The following is a 24800-nucleotide window of genomic DNA, read 5'->3' on the forward strand; positions in this document are numbered from 1 at the left end:
GTCCCCAAACCTTCCACCTGCAAATTATCTTTTAAAAACGCTAAATACACACACACACACACACACGCACACACACACACATATATATGGAACTTTGGACTCACTGGACTAGAGAAAACGGTTGAAGCCAAAATTCAAGAATGTGGGTAAATTAAAGGCATTTTCAGATATTATAAAAACAGAAAAATGTATCATCACTGATAGAACTTGCCAAGAAGGTACTTAAGGGAGAAGGCAAAAAAGAGAATCTGAAGGAAGGAATGAATAGTGAGAACAATGGTAAACAGGTAGATAAATTTAACAAATCTAGTAACAAATAATAGCTAATAAACAAATCTAGCTAACAAATAATCTAAACAAGTATCTAGCTAACCTAGAAAATAATAACAGCAATAATGTCTAATCTGAAGTGTTAAAGTAAGAATAGAGCCAATGCCAAACAAGAGGCGACAGGAATTATAAGTCCTTGCCTCCATCAGGAGGACTGATTGATTATATGATCGAATCTTTCGACTCAAAAGGCTAAAATTTGAGTAAAATAAACCCAAGTTAAGGAGAAAGAAAAAGAACAGAAATTAATGACATAGAAAAAAATCAATAGGATTAATCAATAAATCCAAAAGCTGGCTTAATCAATAAATCCAAAAGCTGGTTTGAAAAGAAGCCAGCAAGCATGAAGCAAGTCTGGCCAATTAAAAAACAGAAAAGGTGGACACACATGCACGCATACACACACACACACAAGTAAGTATAAACAGGAGACAGTGCACCACAGACAAGGGAGACTTTTTCTCTTACAACAGACTACTATATATAACATTATGTTAACATATGTTAAATGTCAACAGTGCTAATGATTTTCTAGGAGGACGTAAAGTATTAGGTTGAAGAGGCATAAAACCTTAGAAAAGCCAATGATGGAAAAAATGGAAAGGTAGTTAAATACTAATACCAACTTCTTAAAAAAAAACACAAAAACCCCAACACCAGCAGTCCAGGCAGTCTGCAGTCAGATTCTGCCAGACTTCGGGACCAGATCATTCTGCTTCAGAGCATGAAGAAAACTTTCCCCTCTCCACCACTGAGGACAGCATAACCTTGATTATGCACTCAGACATGGGAGGAGGGTGAAAAAACATAACACCAATCTCTTATCAATACAGATCCCCAAATCCTAAATAAAATGTCAGTATCAAACAACCCATTGGCGACAGAAAAACTAGCAAAATAATCTCCTGTGATGTTAACAATGTCAAGAAGAAAACTACATGGTCATATCAATACATGCTACACAGAAGCATTTTGGGAGGGGGTGGAAATTCACAAAACAGAAACTGACTTAATCTGATAAAGAAGATCTTTAATGAGGAAACACTGGCAACATTCCCCTAAAACCAAGCCCGAGACAAAAATGTCCTATTTAATAGTCAAGGCTCTGGAGAGGTGGTCCATAGAAAACAAGAAATGAGTACAAACATTAGAAAGAGACCTCCGTTGTTTAACAGAAAAGATTGTCCATGTACAACAAGCAGACAAATCAACCGGAAAAACGATTAAAACGAACAGACCTCAGAGTGGACGCTCCAGGTCTAGTTTGGGGCACAAATCAAACTTAGTTTGCTTCCAGACTTCGTCCTGCAAAGCTGTTTTCTGGAGAGTAAGGCATCGGGGATGACAGGCTTGCCCCCATCTCCAACCTCGTCTCCCATCTTAAATGAAACAGCATCTTGTTTGAAACTAAATGACAGAAATCTTCTGAAACCAAAATTTGACTTGTGACGACTCAGCGGCGCTTTATCTGCTGCCTGCAGCGCCCACAGCTGCTGATGGATAAGCGCGTCACGGCGGGCGAAATGCTCCCGATAGAGGGCAAGGGCGAGCAGCCTCCGGGAACGCGTCTCTCCAAGCGAGCTGCGCTCATTATATAAACTTACCTGCTGGCAAACGCAGCGCCCACACCTCGAAAATGAGATATTCAGGGTCCGAATTCCCTTTTTAAAACAGAATTCTAAAACTAACGGCGTTCCCCGGATGCGCGAGGAGGAGGCGTCCCCCTGCGCTCCTGACAGGCTGCGCATCCCGGGCCACCGGGCATCCCAACGGCGCCCGGGACCAGGTGCGCCACGCCGGCCGGGCCAGCGCAGCGGGGCCCACGGTTCGCAGGGGCCTGGACCCCACGGACCGCCCGCCCCGCCTCGCAGCACCCGGGACAGCTCCCGCGGGGCCGCTCCGGGGGCGCCTCTGGGGCCCCGAGTCCGCGGCGCCGGCCTCCGTCCAGCGCTCCCGGACACCCCCGGCCCGGAGGGGAGGCCAGTCTCCTGCCGCGCCACCTGCGACACGGGTCCGGCCGCCCGAGCTGGACCGTCCGGACGCCGCCTCAGCGAGGGGCAGCCCCGCGACCCGCGCCGGACCCTGCTCCCCGAACCCCGCACCCCGGACCCCCATTCCGGACCTAGACCCGGACCCGCAGCCCGAGATGACCACGCGGCTCAGATGCGAGGCGAGAGTGGTCGGCGCCGCCCCCACTCACCCGCCAGCTCCGCTCCGCAGCCAGCAGCCGCCGCGGCTCCCGCGCTCCCTCACGGACTTCCCGAGGGGCCCCCGCCGCCGAGCGGCGCCCCGAGCCGCCTGCAGGGGGCGCGCGCGAGCGGCGCGGGGGCACGCTGGGAGTTGTAGTCCCGCGGCCCTGCACCGTCTCCCGCCCCCGCGGTGCCTAGACCGCTAAGCGTGGTTACCGGATCCGCAAAGCTCGGCACTCGGACCGCAAAGCGCGGTGCCTGAACCACAGAGCTCGGTACCCGGCCGCCCAGCGCGGTGCCTGGACCTCAAAGCTCGATAGCCGAACCACAGAGCTCGGTACTAGGACCGTTCAGCGCGGTACCAGAACCGCCCAGCTGGTACCTGGACCGCCAAGCGTGGTAGCCGACCAGCAGTTTTAGCATCTCGGGAGGACCTGGTTGGAAACTCAAACGCCCCCTCGCCGCGGCTCCATAGGATTTGCTGCATTAAAAACTCTGGGGGTGGGGCCCAGCAATCTGCCTTTTGCAAGCCCTTCAATTGATTCTCAAGTTCCCTTAAGTTTGAGAACATCTGCTCTAAGTCCCACGCACCCACTCTTCTCCAAGGGACCTCATCTCACCTGTGGCATCAGGTACATATATATATACACACACACTGGTCCATCCCAGGTGCACTGGTGGCCCAGGCCACCCCTCTCACTCCAGCCCTCAACTATCAGTGTCCACCCAACGTCTCCTCGAGGATGCCTCTGAAAAGCCAAAACTCAACAGGGTCAACACCACACTCACACTGCCTCCATCTGGTTCTGCTCCAGTGAGCCTCATGTACACTGCATTTGCGCACTGGGAAGTCATCTAAGACCTTAGTGGAAGCTTCAGGAGCCGAATGGCAGGTCCCTGAATCATACTTGAGGGAGGGAAGATGGAAAGAGGAGAAAGAAATGAAGCCGGGAAAATACCAACCCCTCAACATGTGGAGGGAACAGAAGGACAGGTGCTGCCTTAGGGGTTCCCTGGAAGTGTTGTTGAAGGAGGGTTGTTTGAAGAGGTTTAAGTATTTATGAAAAGAATCCAGTTAAGATGGAGCTGTGGGCTACACAGGAAAGGAAAAGAGATTTCACACATAAGATGCCTAAGAAGTTATATGTATCCGTTGGGGCAGGTGGAGTCTCAGCATCAGTAGGGAAATGAGCCAGGACTAGGGGTTCTCAGGGGCCGTATGTCCCCCACCCCCACCTCCCCACCCAGAAGAACTTGGAGATGGCTGGACACATTGTGGTTTTCACACTTGGGGGGGGGGCACTGCTATCTAGTGGGTAGAGGCCCCTGATGCTGCAACATATAATGTTGGCACAGGATGGGCCCACCACCAAGAATGATCTGACCCAAGCGCCAAAAGTGTGGAAGATGAGAACCCCTGAGAAAAGAAGAGAAGTTGTTTGTGAAAAGAGACAGGTGTGTCTGTGTGTGTGTATGTGTGATGCCAAATCTAAACTGAGCAAGATGAGAAGTAGGAGGAAGTTCTTCCTCTCCTTTCTCTTTTCCCCAAAATGTGCTTCATATTGCACATGTACAGGGCTTTCCAACTGTGGTGCTGAGAGGATGCTTGAGAGTTCCTCGGGCTGCAAGGAGATCAAACCAGTCAATCCTAAAGGAAATCAATTATGAATATTCACTGGAAGGACTGGTGCTGAAGCTGAAATTCCAATCCTTTGGCCACCTCATGCAAAGAGCTGACTCAGTGGAAAAGACCCCAACACTGGGAAAGATTGAGGGCAGGAGGAGACGGGGGTGACAGAGGATGAGATGGTTGGATGGCATCACTGACTCAGTGGACATGAGTTTGAGCAAGCCCCGGGAGATAGGGAAGGACAGAGAAGCCTGGAGTGCTTCAGTTCACGGGGTCATAAAGAGTAGCGCACAACTTAGCGACTGAGTAACAACAGTATTATTAAGGAAAATATGTTTAAAAGATGTCATTTTCTTTGCCATTTCATTGTGCCTTCTGCCCTGATGTTTTATTTTCAAATAAATAATTAAAAGTCAACACTTTATTTACATAGCAAATATTAGCTACCGCCCATATTTATAAAATTGTTCAGATTTAAAACTTTGTTAATACTCATAAATTTAGAGTTCAGTTCAGTTCAGTCGTTCAGTCGTATCTGACTCTTTGCGATCCCATGAATCACAGCATGCCAGGCCTCCCTGTCTATCACCAACTTCCGGAGTTTACTCAAACTCATGTCCATCAAGTCAATGATGCCATCCAGCCATCGCATCCTCGGCTGTCCCCTTCTCCTCCTGCCCTCAGTACCTCCCAGGATCAGGGTCTTTTCCAATGAGTCAACTCTTCGCATGAGGTGGCCAACGTATTGGAGTTTAAGCTTTAGCATCAGTCCTTCCAATGAACACCCAGGACTGATCTCCTTTAGGATGGACTGGTTGGACCTCCTTGTAGTCCAAGGGTTAGGGTAATTTTCTTTAAAAAAATCAAATTTAAATGTGACTTATACAGTGACTAGGCACATTTACATTCAATTTCTTCTCTGCACTTTTCTTCATTTGATAAATATAAGAGCGCAAGTACTATCTTTCCTTCTGGATACTTTTTTACTTGAAATCAGTTAACACAATAGCTTTTTCAGGTTTTTTAAAACATAGTCAAGGAGAAATAAAGCAAATCATACTCAGAAAAAAAGAAGTAGGAGGAAGAAAGCTGGATGATTGGGATTGGCAGTGAGTCAGACAGACTGGATGTTTTGAGGAGGGGTCAGTGATTTACTTATCTTGTTGGAATAATTGAAAAACCAAGGTAGAGAGGAGTTTTTGGTAAGGAAATATGATGGTCATAGATGCCCAGGTTAAGATGTGAGGATGGATGGGGTGGAGGCAGGACTACTGAGTACCCTTATATCAATTGCACAGGCAGGGGGAGGAGTGGAGTGAACCAGAGACCAAGGTCATGCACTTGGATGTTCAAACCACCTGCACACCTTGCATGTGCACCACTGTGTATGACCTCTCCAGTGAATAACAAAGTAGATAGACATCAGGAAGAGGAGAGGGGTGAGTGGTGAAGGCAAACAATTGAAAACCTTGGGTAAGAGTGCAGGGGAGGCACAAGATGGCTCTCTGGAGAAGAACAGATTCATTCAGGTGTCCTCAGAGGTTCTCAGGCCGGGCAGTGTTTGCATCCAGGCAAAGGTGGAAATGTGGAGCCACCCAGAGCACATGAGGATAAAGAGGGATTGCAGGTCATGGGACACTCATCACTCTCAGACATATTTCACATTTTGTGTTTTTCAAAAATTTGTCTGCCTCCCTCCAGCTACAGTGCATGCTCCCTGCAGGCAGGCACTTTGTTGTCGTTTCTGTCCACACCCAGTGCTGAGGACACTGTTTTTCACGGCAGGTATGCAGGACTTGCAGAATGGATGGATGGTGGCATGAGTTAATCTCCCCAAGGCTAAGAGGCTGACTCAACACTGAAAGATCTGTGAGTGTCCTTCGCTGTAGAGACAATTGAGAGAAGGATTTTGTGCCCAGAAATTCTTTGACAAAATACAGGACCAGTTTCAGTCTTCAAAAACTCCTAGTAAACTGGGAACACAAGGGAAATTCCTAAGCCAGATAGAGAATCTAGCTACCTGAGCCCCTCATTAAATATTCACCCCATGGTGAAACATTCAAAGCATTCCCAGGAAAAGTCAAGTCGAGAGTGTCTGCAGTCTTCACTGCTATTCCAAGAAGTCAGGAAGAATTGAGTGGTAGTAAAAACACTTGAGATGGGGCAGAAGCTGGCAAAGGCCCTGAGACACTCTGCTGGGCGATGCTGGGGTGCTGGGCATGTTATCAGGGGACACAGGCCCTGCTTCCCTGAGAAGCTGTGTCAGAGCATCCTTCCTATCTTACCCCTTTGGCAGCAGGTCTATCAAAGGAGCATCCACCAGAAGTACAGAGCACGTGATGCAAAGTGAGGCAACAGTCTGGATTTTGACTGCTCTCTCGTGACTCTCTGATCTATTCCCACATTGTCCCAGTAAATTCCTTTTCTACTTAAGACAGCCAGAGGTGACCTCTGTTGCTTACCAGCAGACCTTGGCTGGTACAAGGGAGTCTCCTAGCCAGGCAATGCCTAACATACCCTCACTCACTTGTTCAACTAGCTCTGTTCCAAGGACTGAGAATACAAATGTCAAAGGCATAGTAAGAGTGCTTCTTGTTAACTGGAGGAAAATCTATACTTTGGATTTCCACATCTGTACTATCAAGTCACCTAATCAATCCAGTAGTCAGGGGACTTCCCTGGTGGTCCAGTGGCTAAGACTCTGCACTCCCATTGCAGGGGGTTCAGGGAACTAGATTTACTTTACTGGTCAGGGAACTAGATGCCCCCATGCTGCAACTAAAAGCCAGCACAGTCAGATTAAAAAAATGTTTTAATCCAGCAGTCAGAACTTGGGTCCAACAATCACAATAGTAGGCACCTCACTATATTTAGCTTTTGGTAAGATGAATCACTAAAAGAGCTGAAACAAGCCCAGGATTTGGGTTCAATCCTTGGTGTGAAAAAAAAGTGATATAATTCAAAAATCAGGAGAAGGAAATGGCAACTTGCTCCAGTATTCTTGCCTGGGAAATTCCATGGACAGGGTCCTGGCAGGCTGCAGCCCTTTGAGATGCAACTGGTCAGACACAGCAGAGCTACGGAGCACAAAGTCCATTTGAGGGTTTTGCTGCCACCTAGCGGATTGATCTGATACTGAAGTAGGAGATCGCAAAGAGTGGGACTGAGCGACTAATATAGGCGCGCACACACACACAAGAGCTCTAAAACTCAGGGCCCCAAAGCGGTGGCTGCTTTTAAAGAAACAAAGCAGAATTATTTGGAATTTTTAATATGAACTTATAGATGTTTTATGCAGGAATTCATAATACGTTGGGTCACAGGCTCATGTTAAGATGTGATGAAATAATAAACACTCTTGGGTAAATGTACAAACCAATCCTATATAATTCCAGGGATCATGGGATACCAGATGCCCCCCACCAAGACCATCACCAGGTTCAGTGTCCAATTAAGAATCTCTGTGTTACGTGGGAATTGACTACAACCTCAGAATTTTTTCACATGGAGACACATTCCTGCATGTCACATTGGATGTTTGTATGTTGTTGTTTGGTCGCTAAATCGTGTCTGCCTCTTTGCGACCCCCTGGAGTGTAATCTGCCAGGCAAATTACATGGGATTCTCCAGGCAAGGATACTAGAGTGGGTAGCCATTCCCTTCTCCAGGGTAGCTTCCTGACCCAGAGATTGAATTTTTGTATCCCGCACTGCAGGCAGATTACCATCTCAGCCACCAGGGAAGCCCCAGTCCCCAGCAGACTTTGTGTATTTATATCACATGGTGTTGGGAGCGTGTGGATTTGTGCTCCCTTCTCAGGACAGTCTTCTGAAACCTTCCCAGGATTTCCTCCTTGGCTTCCTCAAGTCCTGCAGCTCTGCGGGTGCCAGCTTCCCGCCTCACACTCCACGGCCACAGGGTCCTCTCAGAGCCCCTGCGCTTCCAAGAGCAGCCATGCCCCTCTCTCCCCACCTCTGCAGACTCTTCTCTGGGTGATCACAGCCCTGGGCAGCACATGGAGCAGGCAGCTGACTCCCTCTGGATTTGTGCGATGAACGAGCTGCTGGCACCTTCAGAGAACAGGGTGACATTTGATGGATGAGCTGCTGGCACCTTTAGAGAACAGGGTGACATTCCTGGAGCCAGAGCAATAGGGAGTCAGGGATGGTGGTCAAGCAAGCAGCCAATGGTTAGTAGAGTTAAGCCCCCAGACCTCTCTGACCTTCCTCCAAAACAGGGCCCCCTGTTTTGCTGGTTCCTTCTTGGGGCCACAGTCTCTGCCCCCAGTTGCCCTGAATCCCCATGAATGTCAGGATGAGCTCCCTGTCATGCCCCCAGGCCTAGACCTTCAACATAAACAGAGAACAAAAGCAATCGAATCATTGCAATAGTAACAGCAGCAGCAGCAGCAGCTACTACCAGCTGAGTGACTTCTATGGGCCCAACTCTGCTCTAAGTACTTCTAACGTCTGCTCAGGTCACTCAGTCTTTGCAACCCCATGGACTGTAGCCCGGCAGATTCCTCTATCCGTGGGATTTCCCAGACAAGAATACTGGTGTGAGTCGCCATTTCCTCCTCCAGGGGATCTTCCCAACCCAGGGATCGAACCTGCATCTCTTGTGTCACCGGGATTGGCAGGAGAGTTCTTTATTCTGTGCCACCTGGGAAGCCCAGGCACTTCTAATATATTCCTTTAAATGTACAACCACCTATGAGGTCAGTGATATTTCCATTTTACAGATGCCACTCATCAAGGGTAAATAATTGACCCAAGGACAAATATAGGGCTGGGGTAGATGTCCAGATCACTTCCCAGACTTACATTCTTTCGGGTATGACGTAACAGACAAAAGAGACCCTCAGGAAACATTTAGGAACTGGTAGAGTCAGTCTTCCTTCATAATCTGATGGCTGTCACTATAAAACCAATAGTTAAGAGATGGACTCACCTTGCCCGGCAGCTGCCAGTAGCCCCTTGTTGTTCAGTTGCTCAGTCGTGTCCTACTCTTTGCAAACCCATGGACTGAAGCATGCCAGGCTTCCCTGTCCTTCCCCATCTCCCGGAGCTTGCTCAAACTCATGTTGGATGGTTCAGTGATACCATCCAACCATCTTATCCTCTGTCATCCCCTTCTCCTCCTGCCTTTAATCTTTCCCAGCATCATTTCCCAAACAGGGCCTTCCTTTTTCAAGGACCTGGCCTCACCACCCCTCTTCTCCCCTTGCATCAGGAGCAGGACAGCACTGGTCCTCGAACCTCCCACCTCCCGGGTGGCACAGTTAGCCAGCTGGGTTCCAAAAGCCTGCACACAGCAGGTTTGCACAGACCGGGCTACTAGCCGTTTTCTCTGCTGTGCTATGTGGTTGACTTGTCTGACACAGCGAGGGCAAGTCTCAGCTTCTCTGCACATTAATCCATTATAAAAAATATTCTTATAGGGACTTACCCTGGCTGCCTGGTAGTTAGAACTTCACACTTCTACTGCAGGGGGTTCAGGTTCTATCCCTGGTTAGGGAACTAAGATCCCACACGCCATGCAGTGTGGCCAAAAAGAAAGAAAAAATTCTTACAAACATCTGTGCCCAAAAGCAGGTGCAGGATTGAAGAGTCTTCAGATGCAAAGCCCACCCTTGAGCACCTTGGTCTAAGGAACCCCAGATCAGGGAAGGTTTCATCCTCCACTTGTGGCTCTGCCTGACTTGGAAATGAAAGCTGTCCGAGGGTGGCTTGCATATCTGCTACAGACCCAGGGTTTATGCTTACTTTCTGACTCTCTCAAGTCAGGGCAAAGAGAATGGGGAACTGAAAAGCCATTCAGTCATTTCCCATTCTTAAAAAGACACCCATGCAAATTTTGGTTATTGTTTTCGAGTCAAGTGAATCATCAGATTTGACAAAAACTTTACACAGCATGGTAAGAAGAAAGGGGGCATTAGAGGCAGCGAAACTGTGTTCCACGTCTTCGTTCTACATTTAAAGCTGAAAGATTTTAGGCAATTAATTTACCCTCTCTGAAGACTCATTCACTCATTTGCAAAATGAGGCAAATAATAACACCTCAATAATAATCTCAAGCTGCTGTGAGAATTAAATGCAACACGACTTTATTGGAATAAAAAGTCCCTTGGACAATATCTGGCATTCAGTACACACTCAGCACATGTTGCAGTCTCATCTCCATCCTTCCATCTAGATCCTGAACCTCTGAGGATGGATCCTCATAGCAGCAGAATATGAGAGACGCCACTCAAATTCATTTAAAATGAATAAGTTTGATGGTACACAGGAAATTAAAGGAGGGGGACAAAAGGGGGACAATTAAAGGTTTGGGCTCACTAGTCTCCTTTTGGTGGGAGAAAGTGAAAGCGAAAGTTGCTCATTCATGTCCGACTCTTTGAGACCCCATGGATATCCATGGAATTCTCCAGGCCAGAATACCGGAGTGAGTAATCATTCCCTTCTCCAAGGGATCTTCCCAATCCAGGGACCGAACCCAGGTCTACCTACATTGCAGGCAGCTTCTTTCCAGCTGAGCCTCCAGGGAAGCCCAAGAATAATGGAGTGGGTAGCCTATCCCTTTGCCAGGGGATCTTCCTGACCCAGGAATTGAACTGGGTTCTCCTGCATTGCAGGCAGATTCTTTACCAGCTGAGCTACAAGGGAAGCCCTTTGGTGGGAGGGAGACAAACAATTTGGAATTAAATGTCCAGTCTACATTCAGACTGGTTGAATTAGAGCCTACCTAAGACTTTTTCTTTTTAAAAATTTGTTTTATTATTATTATTATGGCTTCACTGGGTCTTCATTCTGTGCTCAGGCTTTCTCTGCTTGAGGTCTGCAGTCTTCTCACTGCGGTGGCTTCTCTTGTTGCAGAGCAAAGGCACTAGGGCTCACAGACTTCAGAGGTTGTGGCACTCGGGCTTAGCTGCCCAGCAGCATGTGTAATTTTTGCAGATCAGGGATCAAACCCCTGTCCCTGGCATTGCAAGATGGATTCTTAACCACTGAACCACCAGGGAAGTCCTTGAGATTTTTTCATCTGCAAAATAAGAGCTCCTGTGGGAATTAAATTTTTTTTAAGTAGGTCTGGTAGGTGCTCAAAGATGAGAATTGAAATGATCACCTTAAATTAGCTTGTTAAACAAACAGGCAGTCAAATGTCCAGGCCCTACAGATCCCCGGAATCTGTGCATCTGTAAGACCCTACAGACCCATTCCCCTGGCTGCATTCCTGGTCACTCTGAACTGGCTGCTCTGGTATGGGGAGTGGAGTGGTGCATATGGTGTTTGCCCAGTTTCCTCTGATCCCTGACTGGGGCCATTCTGGACCTTTCTCATCTCCACTGGCTCCCATGTCAGTTCCACATGGGTTCTGGACAGCTTCATGCAGTGGTAACTGTCAGCACCTCACCTCCTGGCCCAACTGTGCTCTTGCCCCTGCTCTGGGTTCCCATATTGACCATGCCCTGGGGTCTGTCCCCACAGCTCTGAAGTGCAGGAGACTCAATGCCCTGTGGAGTGAACCCCTGACCTATGAGGACTGGGAGCTGTGGGTGCAGTTCATACACTTCTCAGGGTGTAGCCCCACAGACCCAGCAGGCCCTCCTGATCACAGGCAGTCCACTCAGGAACACTGTCCCACACTGGCTCTGCCTCCTTTCCTACCTGACTGCCCCACCCCTCACTCCTCCCCTAGGAAGGGGCCCTTTACGCAGCCCTGCCAGGAGCCCTCTGCTGCAAGCTTCACTTTCTGTGGTTGAAATGTGGCAGTTAGACTATTCACTAGTATAACAGCAATACAAGCACTATTATAAACAATGAGGTCCTACTGTATAGCACAGGGGACTATATTCAACCTGCCGAGATAAGCCATCATGGAAAAGATACTTTTAAAATGTGATTAGGTCTTCTGAAAGCCCCTGTGACTCGGATCAGTACCCAGATAAAGGAGATCCCAGGGATTTCCCTGGTGGTCCAGTGGCTAAGACTCCACAAAGCAGGGGGCCTGGGTTCAATCACTGATCAGGGAACTAGGTCCCACATGCTGCAACTGAGAATTTGCATGTTGCAACTAAAGAACTAAGAGTTCTTATGCTGCAGCTAAAGACACTGTACATACCAACAAATATCCCGAGTGCCACAAGACTTGATGCAGCCAAATAAATCAATTACTTAAATAATAAAATATTTTTGAAAAATAAGTAAAGGAAATCCTAGAGAGCTCTCTTGTGCCTTCTGCCTTGTGAGGACACAGAGGAGAAAACAGCCATCTATGAACCAGGAACCTGGCCCTCAGCAGACACCAAATCTGCAATGAAAAAGTCCACTGGAGCAAACAAAAAGTTCAGAGGATGACAGCTTCTCATTGGCTGAGCTTGTTGCTCAGTTGTGTTTTCCATTGGCTGGGGTTGTTGCTGGATGAGAAGATAGCCTTCCTTCCTCCTGCTGGGGTAGTTAGGTAGTTACACACTTCCTGTTTGGGAGTACTTCTCTCCATCTCCCAGTTAAGAACTGATGTCTTCTTGTTGGGGTAGTTAATTGTGAGGGGCAGGGTGGGAGAGCTTGTCTGCAGGCCTTCCTGACTCCAATTTTAGTTGAGGTTTCCTTTTATTATTAAGTTTCACAGTTACCACACTAAAAATAATAATAAAAATCAAAAAGTAACAAGTAAAATTAATAATACCTGTATTTACTTAGCCCAATATCTAAAATATTATCTTTTCAACATGGAATCAATATAAAATGTTAATGAGTTATTTTACATTATTTTTTCATTCCAAATTTTGGGACCCAGTGTATAATTTACACTTACAGCACATCATATCTTAATTCAACTACTCACATTTCAAGTGCTGTAAAGCTGCAAGTAGCTAGTGGCTACTATGTCGGACAGTACAGGTCCAAAGAACCCTTCATTGTCTGGATGTTCTGCAGAACATCCCACTGGGGCACTGATGATGACATCATGCTATCTACACCCAGTGAGCAAGAAATTGCAGGTATTCTAGATGCCCTGGTAAGACACATACACGCCAGGTGAGATCTAAGCCCTACAAAGATTCAGGGGCCTGCCACGCTGGTGAAAATTTTAAACCTGTTAGACATTTGTGTTGAAAATAATTTAACTTGCCCAAAGGAAAGTCTGACCTTAACCTTGGGCTGCTGGGAAGTCATCTCTTGCCCTTGGAATATCCTGTCTGATAGGAGTGGTCTGTTTTGTTTGGCCTGCAGCCAGCCATATAATAACAACATGATTCAACATAGGGACTTTGGGTCATGTGATATCAATGTGATCTCTTGAGGATCTGAAGACAGATCAGCCACAAGGGCAATAACCATGCTTATGTGATGGAACCCCCCCAAAAAGCTTTCAACACCAAGGCTTAGGTAAGCTCCCCTCATTGGCAGTCCTCCATGAATATCATTATAATTCAAAGCCGGAAAGTCATGCTGTCCGACCCCATGGGGAGAGGACAAACCGGAGCTCTGTGTTTGGTACCTCCCTGGATTCTGCCCTTGGCATTTTTTTCCCTTGGTTGAGCCTAGTCTGCATCCTTTAGCAGTAATAAACTACAACTGTGAGCATGTAACAGCTCTCAGTGAGCTTTTCAAATCCTTCTAGCAAGTTATCAAACCAAAGGGTGGTCTTGGAGACCCCCAAACTTATATTTGGTGTCATAAGGTAGGGTGAGCTGATGTGGACTCTGCCCCCTGGCTTCACATTACTTTCATAATGTTATCATTATATGTTTATTTACATTTGTCCATATATTTACCACTCTTTTGCTCTTTATAATGTCTTACATCTCAGAGTTTATATCTGATATCACTTTCTTTTGGCCTGATGCAAATTCTTTATAGAGTATTCTTTTGTTATTATTATTACTGTATTTTTATTTATTTATTTTTGGCTGCACTGGGTCTTCATTGCTGCACACGTGCTTTTGAGTTATAGCCAGCGGGGGCTACTCTCTAGTTGTGGTGTTCAGGCTTCTCATTGCAGTGGCTTCTATTGTTCCAGAGCACAGGCTCTAGGCCCAAGGTCTTCAGTAGCTGCAGCTCGTGAGTTCAGTAGTTGGGATCCAACATCTGTCCCCTGCATTGGCAGGCAAACTCGTATCCACGGTGCCACCAGCGAAGCCCAAGAGTATTTTAAGTTATATCAGTATATGTTCTGAATTTCTGCTTCTTTAAAAGGTATGAGGAGTTTTCTTTTCCTGTAAGAGCAAACACTTCATTTGATTACTGTCCATGATGTTATAAATGCTTGATATAGACAGTTACATGTGTTTGAGTATTTGTTGTAGAACAGTTCACTCGATTAAGAGTATTTGTTTGACTTCGCTGGGTCTTCCCTGCTGTGAGCAGGTTTAGTTGCACTGAGGCAAGTGGGATCTTAGTTCCCTGACCAGGGATTGGACCCACATCCCCTGCATTGGAAGGCAAATTCTTAACCACTGGACCACCAGGGAAGTCCTCTGTAAGTAGTATTTGTCATAGAAGATTGATTTTATGCACTGGCTTTGTGATAATTAACTTGATGATTTTACCTCACTGGCTTGTTGTAATTAATACAACTGGTATAAAAAGCCTGTGAGGGTTCTCTTAAAATTAAGAACATAATGAAAGAAATTCCTTCCAGTAAAACTCAATTTTGTTTCACAAAAATTAAATTTGTTTTATGTGTAAATTAAAGTGGCTGTAACAAATTAACTTAGAAATGCAATGCAAAGTATCAATTTGTCACAACTGGGCATTTGGGCCAGTGGAATTTTCTTGTTTATTTCTATATTCTTGTTTTATTTTAACTCTGTTCCTATGTGGATCATCGAATTCCAGAAGATTAAATGATAATACTCTTAAAGCTTCCCTAAGCGTATAAACACTTTAAGGGGTGATGATTCAGAAGGCATCTGCTCTGCTAAATAGCATTCATCCCCTTATGCTTGCCCAATAAATAGAGATCTTAACTAGAACATGGGATAAATGGGAATTAGCAGCAAGTTAGGGGTGTGGGGGAGACAGGAGGAAGCGCTACAAGCAGATTTTTGGAGTCTGAGGGACAGTGACTGAAATACTGCCCCTAACCCTTACTAGCCTTGTGATCCTGGGTGGGTTTCATTGAGCCTCTGAGTTATCATCTGTAAATTGGGGGTAATGATATTAGCCACCTCACAGGGTCTTTGGTAGGGGAGAAGGAGAAGGATTGGTGAGACTGTGATTATACATCACTTAGACCCTTGAGAGCACATGATAAGCGCTTTATAAATAACGACGGGTATTATTAACTGACTGGGACGCTTTCTGGTCTCGGGAATAAAATTGGCAGAATTTTGGCCTCCAGAGCGGATATCGCACTGGAAGGCGCGATAGGACTCAGCTCTTTACATTGATTCTGTGTTGGAGAAAAGAGGAAGGAGATTTAGAGGGACTGGAGCGCTACCCCTACATCCCTCACGCTCCCCTCCCAGAGATACTGGAGGCATGCCTTGCACTCCTCGACTTGGACTCCCGAGATAGGGCGCCGCACTTCCTTGCTTGGAGTGCAGCCGCCTCGCCCTCAGACTCCTGCTGGAAGTCCCTCACCTCTTACACCGACCAAGCCGGGAACCCAGAGACCCATTCCCTCCCCACTGGCCCTGGACGTCAGCCCAACTCCCCTTCCCGGAAAAGGGGGGCAGGACTCCGGGTTTCACCCACCACAGACGTTAGAGAGTGATTCCCCTGCGCCAGGCTGGGGTCAGCGCCCTTCTGATCAGTGGGGGAGCCGCTCGGACCCCTTGAAGACTCCGCGGTCAGACAGAGGTCCATTCCTAGCACCTGGCTCAGGTCAGGGAGGACACACTCGGACACCCGGAGACGCGGCAGCCTCTTGCTCCTGCCCGGACACTGTCCTTACCCAGGAAGAGGCTTGACCTTGGCTCTGGAGCCGACTCTCTAGGTCTGAGGTCCCACACACTTCGCCTCTGGTTAGGCCGTGACCTTGGGCAGGTTATCTCTTTGCGCCTGGTTCTCCCACCGACTCCCCAAGGGTCGTCATGTGTCCGGAGAGTTTGGCACCTGCGCAGTGACCTTTCCATACATGTCCGCTGTCGTTATCGCACACGCCCCTGTGGTTTGGTCGCTCAGTCGTGTCTGACTTTGCGACCCCACGCACTGTAGCCCGCCTGGCTCCTCTGTCCATGGGATTCTCCGGGCAAGAATACTGGAGTGGGTTGCCATGCCCTCCTCCAGGGGATTTTCCCCACTCAGGGACCAAACCCAAACAAATCTATTAACCTGCTCTGATTATATTGTGACTAGACCCCGGGTTCTAGTCTCAACACCGACACCCTGAATAACCTTGGACCAGCTGCCTCTTCTCTCTGGACCTCCGTTGCTCTGTCCATCACTTGATGGACTTCACTGACTGAAAAACCCATTTATTGATTTGCTGCTTTTTTCCAGGCTCCTCCATCGCACACGAGCGAGGCTACTGGGATTCCCAGTTCTGTGGGAGAGGCCCCAAGGGTGGGAGGTTCGTCTCTGCTTCTAGGGTCGAGGGAGGTCAGAGGTTTCTAGGAAAATGGCATTTGAAGGAGGCTGGAAGGATGCTCCTTGGAGTCCGCCCGGTAAATACTGGCGAGGTTTTTATGTTGCTGTCCTTTCAGAGCTGATCGCGTCTTGTAATAAGCCCAACGCATCTCCTCCACGGCCGAAGTAGCGGGGACAGGTGGTGCCTCGAGCATGCATCCTTGGACCCAGTCCGCATCCCGAGATCCACGCCAGGGTCCGATCCCTGGGAGCGCGGGGTGCGGGCCACACTCGGGCGGGTCAGAGGCTTGCCAGGGGCCACCCTCGCACCGCCCAGGAACAGGAGAGCCGCGGGGTCCAGGGCCGGGTGCAGGTAGCGCGCGCGTCCCGTGGGCGGCGCGGGCGAGGGCCCCACCGCGGGAGGAGGCCCAGCCGCGGGAGGAGGCGAGGAGGCGTGGCGGGGGGCGGGGTCGGCGCGCGGCCTCCCGTGAAGCCCCGCGCGGCGAAGGACCGGAACTCCGGGCGGGCGGCTTGGTAACATGGCGGCGGGAGCCTCCCGCGCGTCTCGAGGAGGCTGCGGGGCCCACACCCGGAAGACGAGTCTCCTTTCTGGCTAGCGCGGCGGCCGCTGCGGACCCGGAAGTCCGGGCAGGTTGCTGAATGAAGGGAGCCGGGCCCTCCCCGCGGCAATCTCCCCGCGCCCTCCGCCCCGACCCGGGCCCCGCCATGTCCTTCTTCCGGCGGAAAGGTAGCGAGGGGCGCGGGGCCGGGCTTGGGGCGGCGGGCGGCGGGCCCTCGGGCAGCGAGGCCTTCGCTTCCGCGAGGTCGGACGGCCTGCGCGCCGGGCCGGCGGGCTTGTGGGAGGGAGCTGGGCCTCCTCGCGGGCGAACGCCGGCCGGTCCCGAAGTGTGTGCCGGGACCCGCTTGGGGCATGCCTTCTGCAGACACACAGCTTTTCGCAGGGGGTGGGGTGGGGGTGGTGCGTTTATACCAGAAAATGGAAATGTATTACGGAAGTCTCGGACTTTTCAGAATATCTAGGGGTTTGTGTCTAAAAGCAACATGTGAAAAAATTGTCTTCTTCAACGAGTGCTCTTTTCCAGTTTCCCCTTTATGGGGGGAGGGGGGTTCTGGTGTTGCTAAAATGACATGACATAACTTAGTGCTAGAAGTTCCCTAATGAAGAGTCCTTTTGATGACTTAGCAAGTTTACTTGCTACTGGAATCCTAACTTTATAGACAAACTGCTTATATTGATATTTCTGGTTTTCAGTAGTAGTAGCTGCCCAGTTTTTTGAGTAGAGGCAACTTCCTTTTGAGTTTGGGTAAGGTTATTGGCATTTCGTTATGAGTATGTATCCAGGATGGACGAGTGTGGGTCTTTTGGGATGATAGTGATACTTGTATCGATTCTTGTTGCTTCAGGTAAAATTTCCCAGACAAATACAGGTTTGGGGAAAGCACTGAACTAAATCAGACTTGGGTTTATGTGACAGCTCTGCTACTAAGTCTGTCATCTGGGACAGAAAAATGTTGACCCACTTTCCTCTCAGCTGAGAATTCGATGATTCCTAAAGACCCCATTCAACTCTATAAAGAATTCCTTTTAAGTACACACGGAGTTTTAGTAACTGATGCCATGTGATCAGTGAATGAAACCATGATGAATGAATGAAAACCACTCTGAATGAATGAAAGTGGTAAAATGGTACAAGGAACCTGTGTTGGTAAGGTACTTTGGTATGGTTGATAGCTCTCTAATTTGTTTGACAGTGTTGAAATGATTGGTTTGGGGTTTTTTTTTTTTAGGGTAAGGAGTGTTCTACATATAATGATATAATGAGGCAAATTGCAGGTTGCACATAGCCTGTTGTCTATTTATTCAGCAAATACTTTTGAATGTCTGCTCGTTGCCAGGCACTGTGCTAGGCCCTCAGTATTGAGCAGTGCATAAGACAAAATCCGTATTTCCAAGGAGCTTGTTGTCTGCTGGGGTAGACAATAAACCTCTCTCTCTCTCTCTGTTTACAAATTGAATAAAGAGTTATGAAAGAGAGAAGTTGAGAGAAGAGACATATTTCGATTTGATGTTAGTCAAGGCCTCAGCAGACAACCTTGAAACTTAGAGCTGAAGAAACAGCAAGAGGTGATGTATAGAGGCCAGGGAAGAGCATTCCAGGCACAGGGAATAGTGTTCAAAGGCTGGGTGGCAAGAGTTTGGTGTCCTTCAAGACAGAAAAGAAGCCCAGTTCTGCAGTTCAGAGAGGTACACAAGGATCAGATGATTCAGAGCTTTGTAGGTCACGGAAAGGTGTTATTCCAAGTGCAGAGACAATATTTTAAAATTTTAAAGAGGAGTGATTTGATGTCATCTTGCTTTGTAAAGATCATTCTAGATGTTTTTTGGAGACTGTAGCAAGAATAGAAACTGGAGATGGTCCTATTTAGGGCTCCCATCCAGTTTCTAAATACCATTTTTAAATACCACCTATCTGCCGATGACTCCCAGATTTACGTCTCCAGCTTGGATTTTCTTCCCTGAATCCAGACTCCATATCCAGCTGTTGGTCCACTTTTTACCTCTACGCAATAGATGTCTGGGCTTTCCAGGTGGCTCAGCAGTGAAGAATCCACCTGCAGTGCAGGAGATATGGATTCAATCCCTGGGTCATGAAGATCCCCTGGAGGAGGAACTGGCAACCTACGCCAGTATTCTTGCCTGGGAAAGCTCATGGACAGGGGAGCCTGTTGAGCTACAGTCCCTGGGGTTGCAAAGAGTCAGGCGTGACTGCGTGACTAAACGACAACAACAAACAACAGTAGGTGTCTAGGAGGTCAACTGATAAACAACTTCCTGTATCTAAAATTTCACTTTAGCTTTAGCCTTCCTTCATCTGTTTTTCAGTATCTTGATAAATTGCCTTTCTGGCCTTTTAATTGCTCAGGCCAAAACTTTAGTACTTTCTTCAACCTCTTTCTCTCCTACTCTATATCTGATCCATCAGCAAATCTTTTAGGTCAACCCCAGAATATAGCCCAAATCCAATCACTTCTCACCATCCCTGACCGTGAACACCCTGGCATCTCTATTTAGTTTGGGTGGTTAATGAAGTCCTCTGAGGGGTTGTCATTCAGATCTCAGCTTAAATGTCAAGAGGAAGCCGGTTTTATGAAGATCAAGGAAACAGCGTTATTTTGCTTTAGGCTTCAATTTGGTTTCCCTTCCTCCATTTTTGATCCCCCTGTGTGTTTTCAAACTGCATTATACCACACCTCTGTTCAGATGCCCTCAGTGGTTTCCTGTACATGGCCCTACATAATCTAGGTCCTGTTTCTCCTCTGTGTTCATCTGCTCCCTTTCTCCAGCACTCTTCCATGTATGTTGGCCACCTTGTTAAATACATTCCCACCTCAGGGCCTTTGCGCTTGTTCCCTCTGGCTGGAAACCTCTTCCTACAGATGCAAGCCTATTTTCTTCCCCCTTCTCCTGCAGGGTTTTGATTAATTGACATCTTAGTGAAGGGTTCTCTGACCAGCCTGCTGAAGATTGCAGCCCCCAGCCCCTGCACTCCCTTCCTGTGGCTCTGGTTTATTTATTTATTTTTTTTTTTCTGTAGCGTTTATCACCATCTGCTGACTCATGTGTTTTATTAGGAAGGAAGCTTACTTTTGTTCATGGCCGTACCCTCAAGTCTAGATCAGTGCTTGGGATATAGTTAGGAATTTAGTAAATATCTGTTGAGTAAGTGAATGAAAGTAAGAAAAATTACAGAAGGTAATAAATGATGTGCAGGGAATTTAAACAATGATACAGGAGCAGCTTACCAGGTGGCAGTTTGTATTTGGATAGAGAGGGAAGGCTTGTCTGGGAAGATGGTATTTAAACTGAGGTCTCCATGAGGAAAGAGCCAGCCTTGTAAAGGTGAAAGGAACTGTATTCTTGCTGGAGGGAACTGGTAGTACAAATGTCCTGGGGTAGGAACGAGCTGGCTTTGTTCCAGGACGGAGAGAAGGCTGCAGCTTAAGGACGGAGAGAAGAGGGCATTGGGGCGGTCTTGGAGATAGAGAAATCATGGCTTGAGTAAGTAACTGGAGTGAAGGAAAACTGGGAAAGTTGTGGAAAATTCAGAGCTTGGGGTAGGAAGAATCTAGAGTTCTCCTTCAGTTGTTGTGAGTCCATGTGTATCTGTCAAGGAGGCAGTTGGATGTACTAGTCTGTAGTTCTGAAAAGAGCTCAGAACTTGAGTTCTCTATCTGAATTTAAAAGTATTTTGCATAAATAATGATTAAAGACATAGGACTGGGTGAGATTATCTAGGGAAGACATACAGTATATGAATTAGTTACGTTGAAAGGCTAAGCTTCCATGACAGAGAGACACAATGAGTACAATGGCTCAAACAAGATAGGCCTTTATTTCTCTCTGTGTAACAGTCCAGTTCCCTGGTCATCAGGTGGCTTTCCTTCCTGACCATTCAGGGATCATTTTCCTACTATTGTCTTATTCCTCTTTCTCTTAAGGTATATTGCATGTTATAAAGCCAGGTCATAGCCCCTTCTGTCAGCTTTCTGACCCATAATAAGGGAAAAGAGAAGCTTTGGCCAGAAATGGCAAATACTGCTCCTGTTCACGTTTAATTGCTGAGAACCTAGTCATGTGGCCCCAGCTAACTTAAGGGCTTTGGGAAACGGAGAGAAGCTAGCCAACTGTGTGCCAGGCTACAGATCTCTTGCTCAGAAGGGGAGAATGAGTTCAGTGGGAGGTAGCATATCCTGCCATACTATAGACAAGGAGAGAGCGCTGGAGTTAATTGAGCTTTTAGAAGTTAAGTTGAGGAACATGAGCCGTTGGCAAAGGAGACTCGAAAAGAAAATGTGAAGTGATATAGGAGTGGAGTGTCTTGAAAGCTAAGAGAAGATAGTATTTCAAAAAGTAGGGAGTACTGTATTTAATGACACTTACAAGGTTGAGGTAAATAGAAATAGCAGTTCATTTTGATAACATGGAAGTAACTGATGACTTTTATAAATGTAGCGTCAGTGGAACGGGTTGAGGGGAGACTGTAAAGTGGGGAAAGTAAAAAGAATAACCAAGAAAATTTGCAGTTAAGAGGGAAAAACAAGGCCAATAACTGAAAGGGGCCTTTAGGGTAAGGGGTGTTTTTTGTTATTTTTAAAATAAAAGATGCTCAGTTTGTTTGTCGGCTGATAGAAAGAACTCAGTAGAGACAGAGAAAATGATACAGGAAAGAAATGTTACTTGCAGGAGTGGAATTCTTAGGAGTTGAGATTAAAGCCTGACTGTATCAAGATTTAATTAGGATATGCTGTGGAGAAGGCAATGGCACCCCACTCCAGTACTCCTGCCTGGAAAATCCTATGGGAGGAGGAGCCTGGTAGGCTGCAGTCCGTGAGGTCGTGAAGAGTCAGACACGACTGAGCGACTTCACTTTCACTTTTCACTTGGACAAGTTGGAGAAAGAAATGGCAACCCACTCCAGTGTTCTTGCCTGGAGAATCCCAGGGACGGGGGGAGCCTGGTGGGCTGCCGTCTATGGGGTCGCGCAGAGTCGGACACAACTGAAGCGACTTAGCAGCAGCAGCAGCAGCAGCTGCTGGAAATGGCAGTTGGTACGACCACTTGTTTAAAACCTTCAAACAATGCTATGTATTGCTTGCTGCTGCTGCTAAGTCGCTTCAGTCGTGTCTGACTGTGCGACTCCATAGACGGCAGCCCACCAGGCTCCCCCGTCCCTGAGATTCTCCAGGCAAGAACACTGGAGTGGGTTGCCATTTCCTTCTCCGATATATTGCTTATGAATACATAAATATGGTAAATAGTAAAAGTGTGGATGGAAACCTTAAACATTCACTTTCTGAAATTGTTTCTCTAGGGAGAAAGGGAATGAGGTCACAGAGGGACTTGAGTTGTACCTGCAGTGTTTTATTTCCTTTAAAAATTGTTCTGAAGCAAATATGGTATAATGTTAAGATTTGCTCAACCTGCCTTGCCTCTGTTTTAAATGTTTCATAATAATTTTAAAAAATACAAGAAGAGTCAGTAGTGCAAAATAAGGTGGTAGAAATAAATGACAATAAATGTAAATGAAGTCTCAATGGCTAAAAATCTAGTAAAAGTCTATTGAAAGGTGGACTAAAAAGTAATGACTTGGGTTGGATGATAATCGAAAACCCAGCTATTTACCAGAAACACAACAAAAACATAAAGACATAGAGAAGTTGAAAATAAATGGATTCAAAGAGAAGAAAGCTTGTGAAGGATTTGAAATACTTTAAAGCATAAAATACTATTAGGGCTAAAAAAAAAAGTCTGTAAAGTATGGTAAAATGAATAGAATACTAGGAAGATAAAATTCTGAACTGGTTTGTACCTAAAATCAGTCTCAAAATACATAAAGTAAAATAAACAGAATTACTAGGAGAAGTCAACAGGTGTGTAGTTGTAATTGAGTTTTAAGAAAATTCTTTTTCGGAAATAAAGAATAGTAATCACAATAAACAGAAATGAATGACCTGGACAATAAAGAGATGGTTATCTTCATATTGGTTTCCTAACCTATACTGTTTAAATGTTAAAAAGAGCATAGGAAACTTAAAAGGATGAGAATATAGATCAGGGTTATACAGACAAAAAGAAAACTAACATAGTCTTCACAATAGCACACACATAAAAAAAATGGAAAAGTTTTGCAAGGGAAAGGGAACAAGAGTCATTATTCATAGATAATCTGATTGTGTACACAGAAAGTTTAAGAAAATTTACACATATATCATTAGAATAAGTATTTGAAACTCAGTTGTATCCCTGTAGCCAGTAAAAATAAAAGACTGAAATCTCTATGGAGTTTACAAAATACAAGTGGACCTAAAAGGAGACCCAGATAAGTAGAGGTATACTATGTTCATAATAGAAAGACTCAATACCAGAAAGATGTGAACTCTCTCCAAGATTGATCAAGTCAGTGCTTAATGTTTAAAAAGAAATTACCATGAGGGTTTTAGGATCAGAACAAGTAGGTCCTACAATTAATATGAAAGATAGTTTTGAAAAAAGAATATGATGGAGGGCTTGGCTCTGCCAGAGCCTATTACATAGTTAGTAATTACAGCAGTAGGCCCAGAAACAGACCCATGTATGTATGGGAACGTATGTAAAAAGTTCCTATTCATTTGGGAAAGATTGGACTAATCAGTAAATTGTGTTTATTATCCCGCTGCCCCCCCCCAAAAAAAAGAAAATTAAGACTTCCTCATTATGTACATCAGGGGGTCAGCAAACTTTTTCTGTAAAAAAAACAGATAGTAAATATTTTAGGCTTTGAAGGCTATTTGGTCTGCCTCACTCTCCTCTATCCTTGTAGCCATAGACTATGCAGAAACACTATGAGAAACTGGTGGTTGGCTGGACTTGGCCCTTGGACTATAGTTTGCTATCCCTTATAGTACAGAAATAAATGCCAGGTGAATTGGAGCCCAGAATTTGTAAAAGCGAAGTTTGAAATCATACAGAAGAAAATACAGGGGTAAGAAATTAAACTTAGGAAAATTCAATCCACATAATGTAAGTTTGACAACATCAAAATTTAAAGTTTGCATACAATAAAATATACCTCTAAGGTACTTGGTGGTGGAACCAGTTGTTCTTTAGAAGTGGTTTGAAGGTGATCGAGAGACAGTGTGGAAGATGACTCCCAGAGTTTTGGCCTGAGAAGCTAGTGGACAGTGGAATCATTTATGAGAGGAGAAAAAGATTGATTTAGGAGCAGGTTTGGGGAAAGATGGTATGTCCCATTTAGGCAGTGGAATTATGGAAGATGGCAGAAAGGTAGTTAACTATGAATTTGAGATCAAAAAGTACTCAGACTAGAGAGAGTACTTTGGGAGTTACAGCATGTCTGTGGTATTGAAAGCCTGAAGAATAGCTGAGATCAGCAAGGAAGTACAGATGTACGTGGAGTGGAGAGAAGGGGGACCAATCTTGTCCCTGAGAAACTCCAGCTGGCGGAGAAGTCGGCCAGGGATAAGCTGAGAAGGAGCCTCTGGAAAACGAGGAGTGGGGTTTCACAGAAGCCATGCCAAATTCACTTTTCAAGAGGGAGATGGAGTCAGTTGGCA

The 24800-nt window shown here is 46.4% G+C and overlaps 1 protein-coding gene across 3 annotated transcripts in view; it reads left to right on the forward strand.

The window, feature by feature from the left end:
• Window positions 1-17324: 17324 nt before the first annotated feature.
• Window positions 17325-24800, forward strand: part of AKAP10 (A-kinase anchoring protein 10) — a 41201-nt gene continuing 33725 nt past the window's right edge. For all 3 annotated transcript variants that reach the window (XM_068977183.1, XM_068977182.1, XM_068977184.1), the window contains exon 1: window positions 17325-17412. In XM_068977183.1, the coding sequence (XP_068833284.1) occupies window positions 17325-17412 (88 nt within the window). The remainder of the gene's footprint in view (window positions 17413-24800) is intronic.

The sequence above is a fragment of the Capricornis sumatraensis genome, chromosome 8, assembly GCF_032405125.1.
Source record: "Capricornis sumatraensis isolate serow.1 chromosome 8, serow.2, whole genome shotgun sequence".
Classification (NCBI taxonomy): Eukaryota; Metazoa; Chordata; class Mammalia; order Artiodactyla; family Bovidae; genus Capricornis; species Capricornis sumatraensis.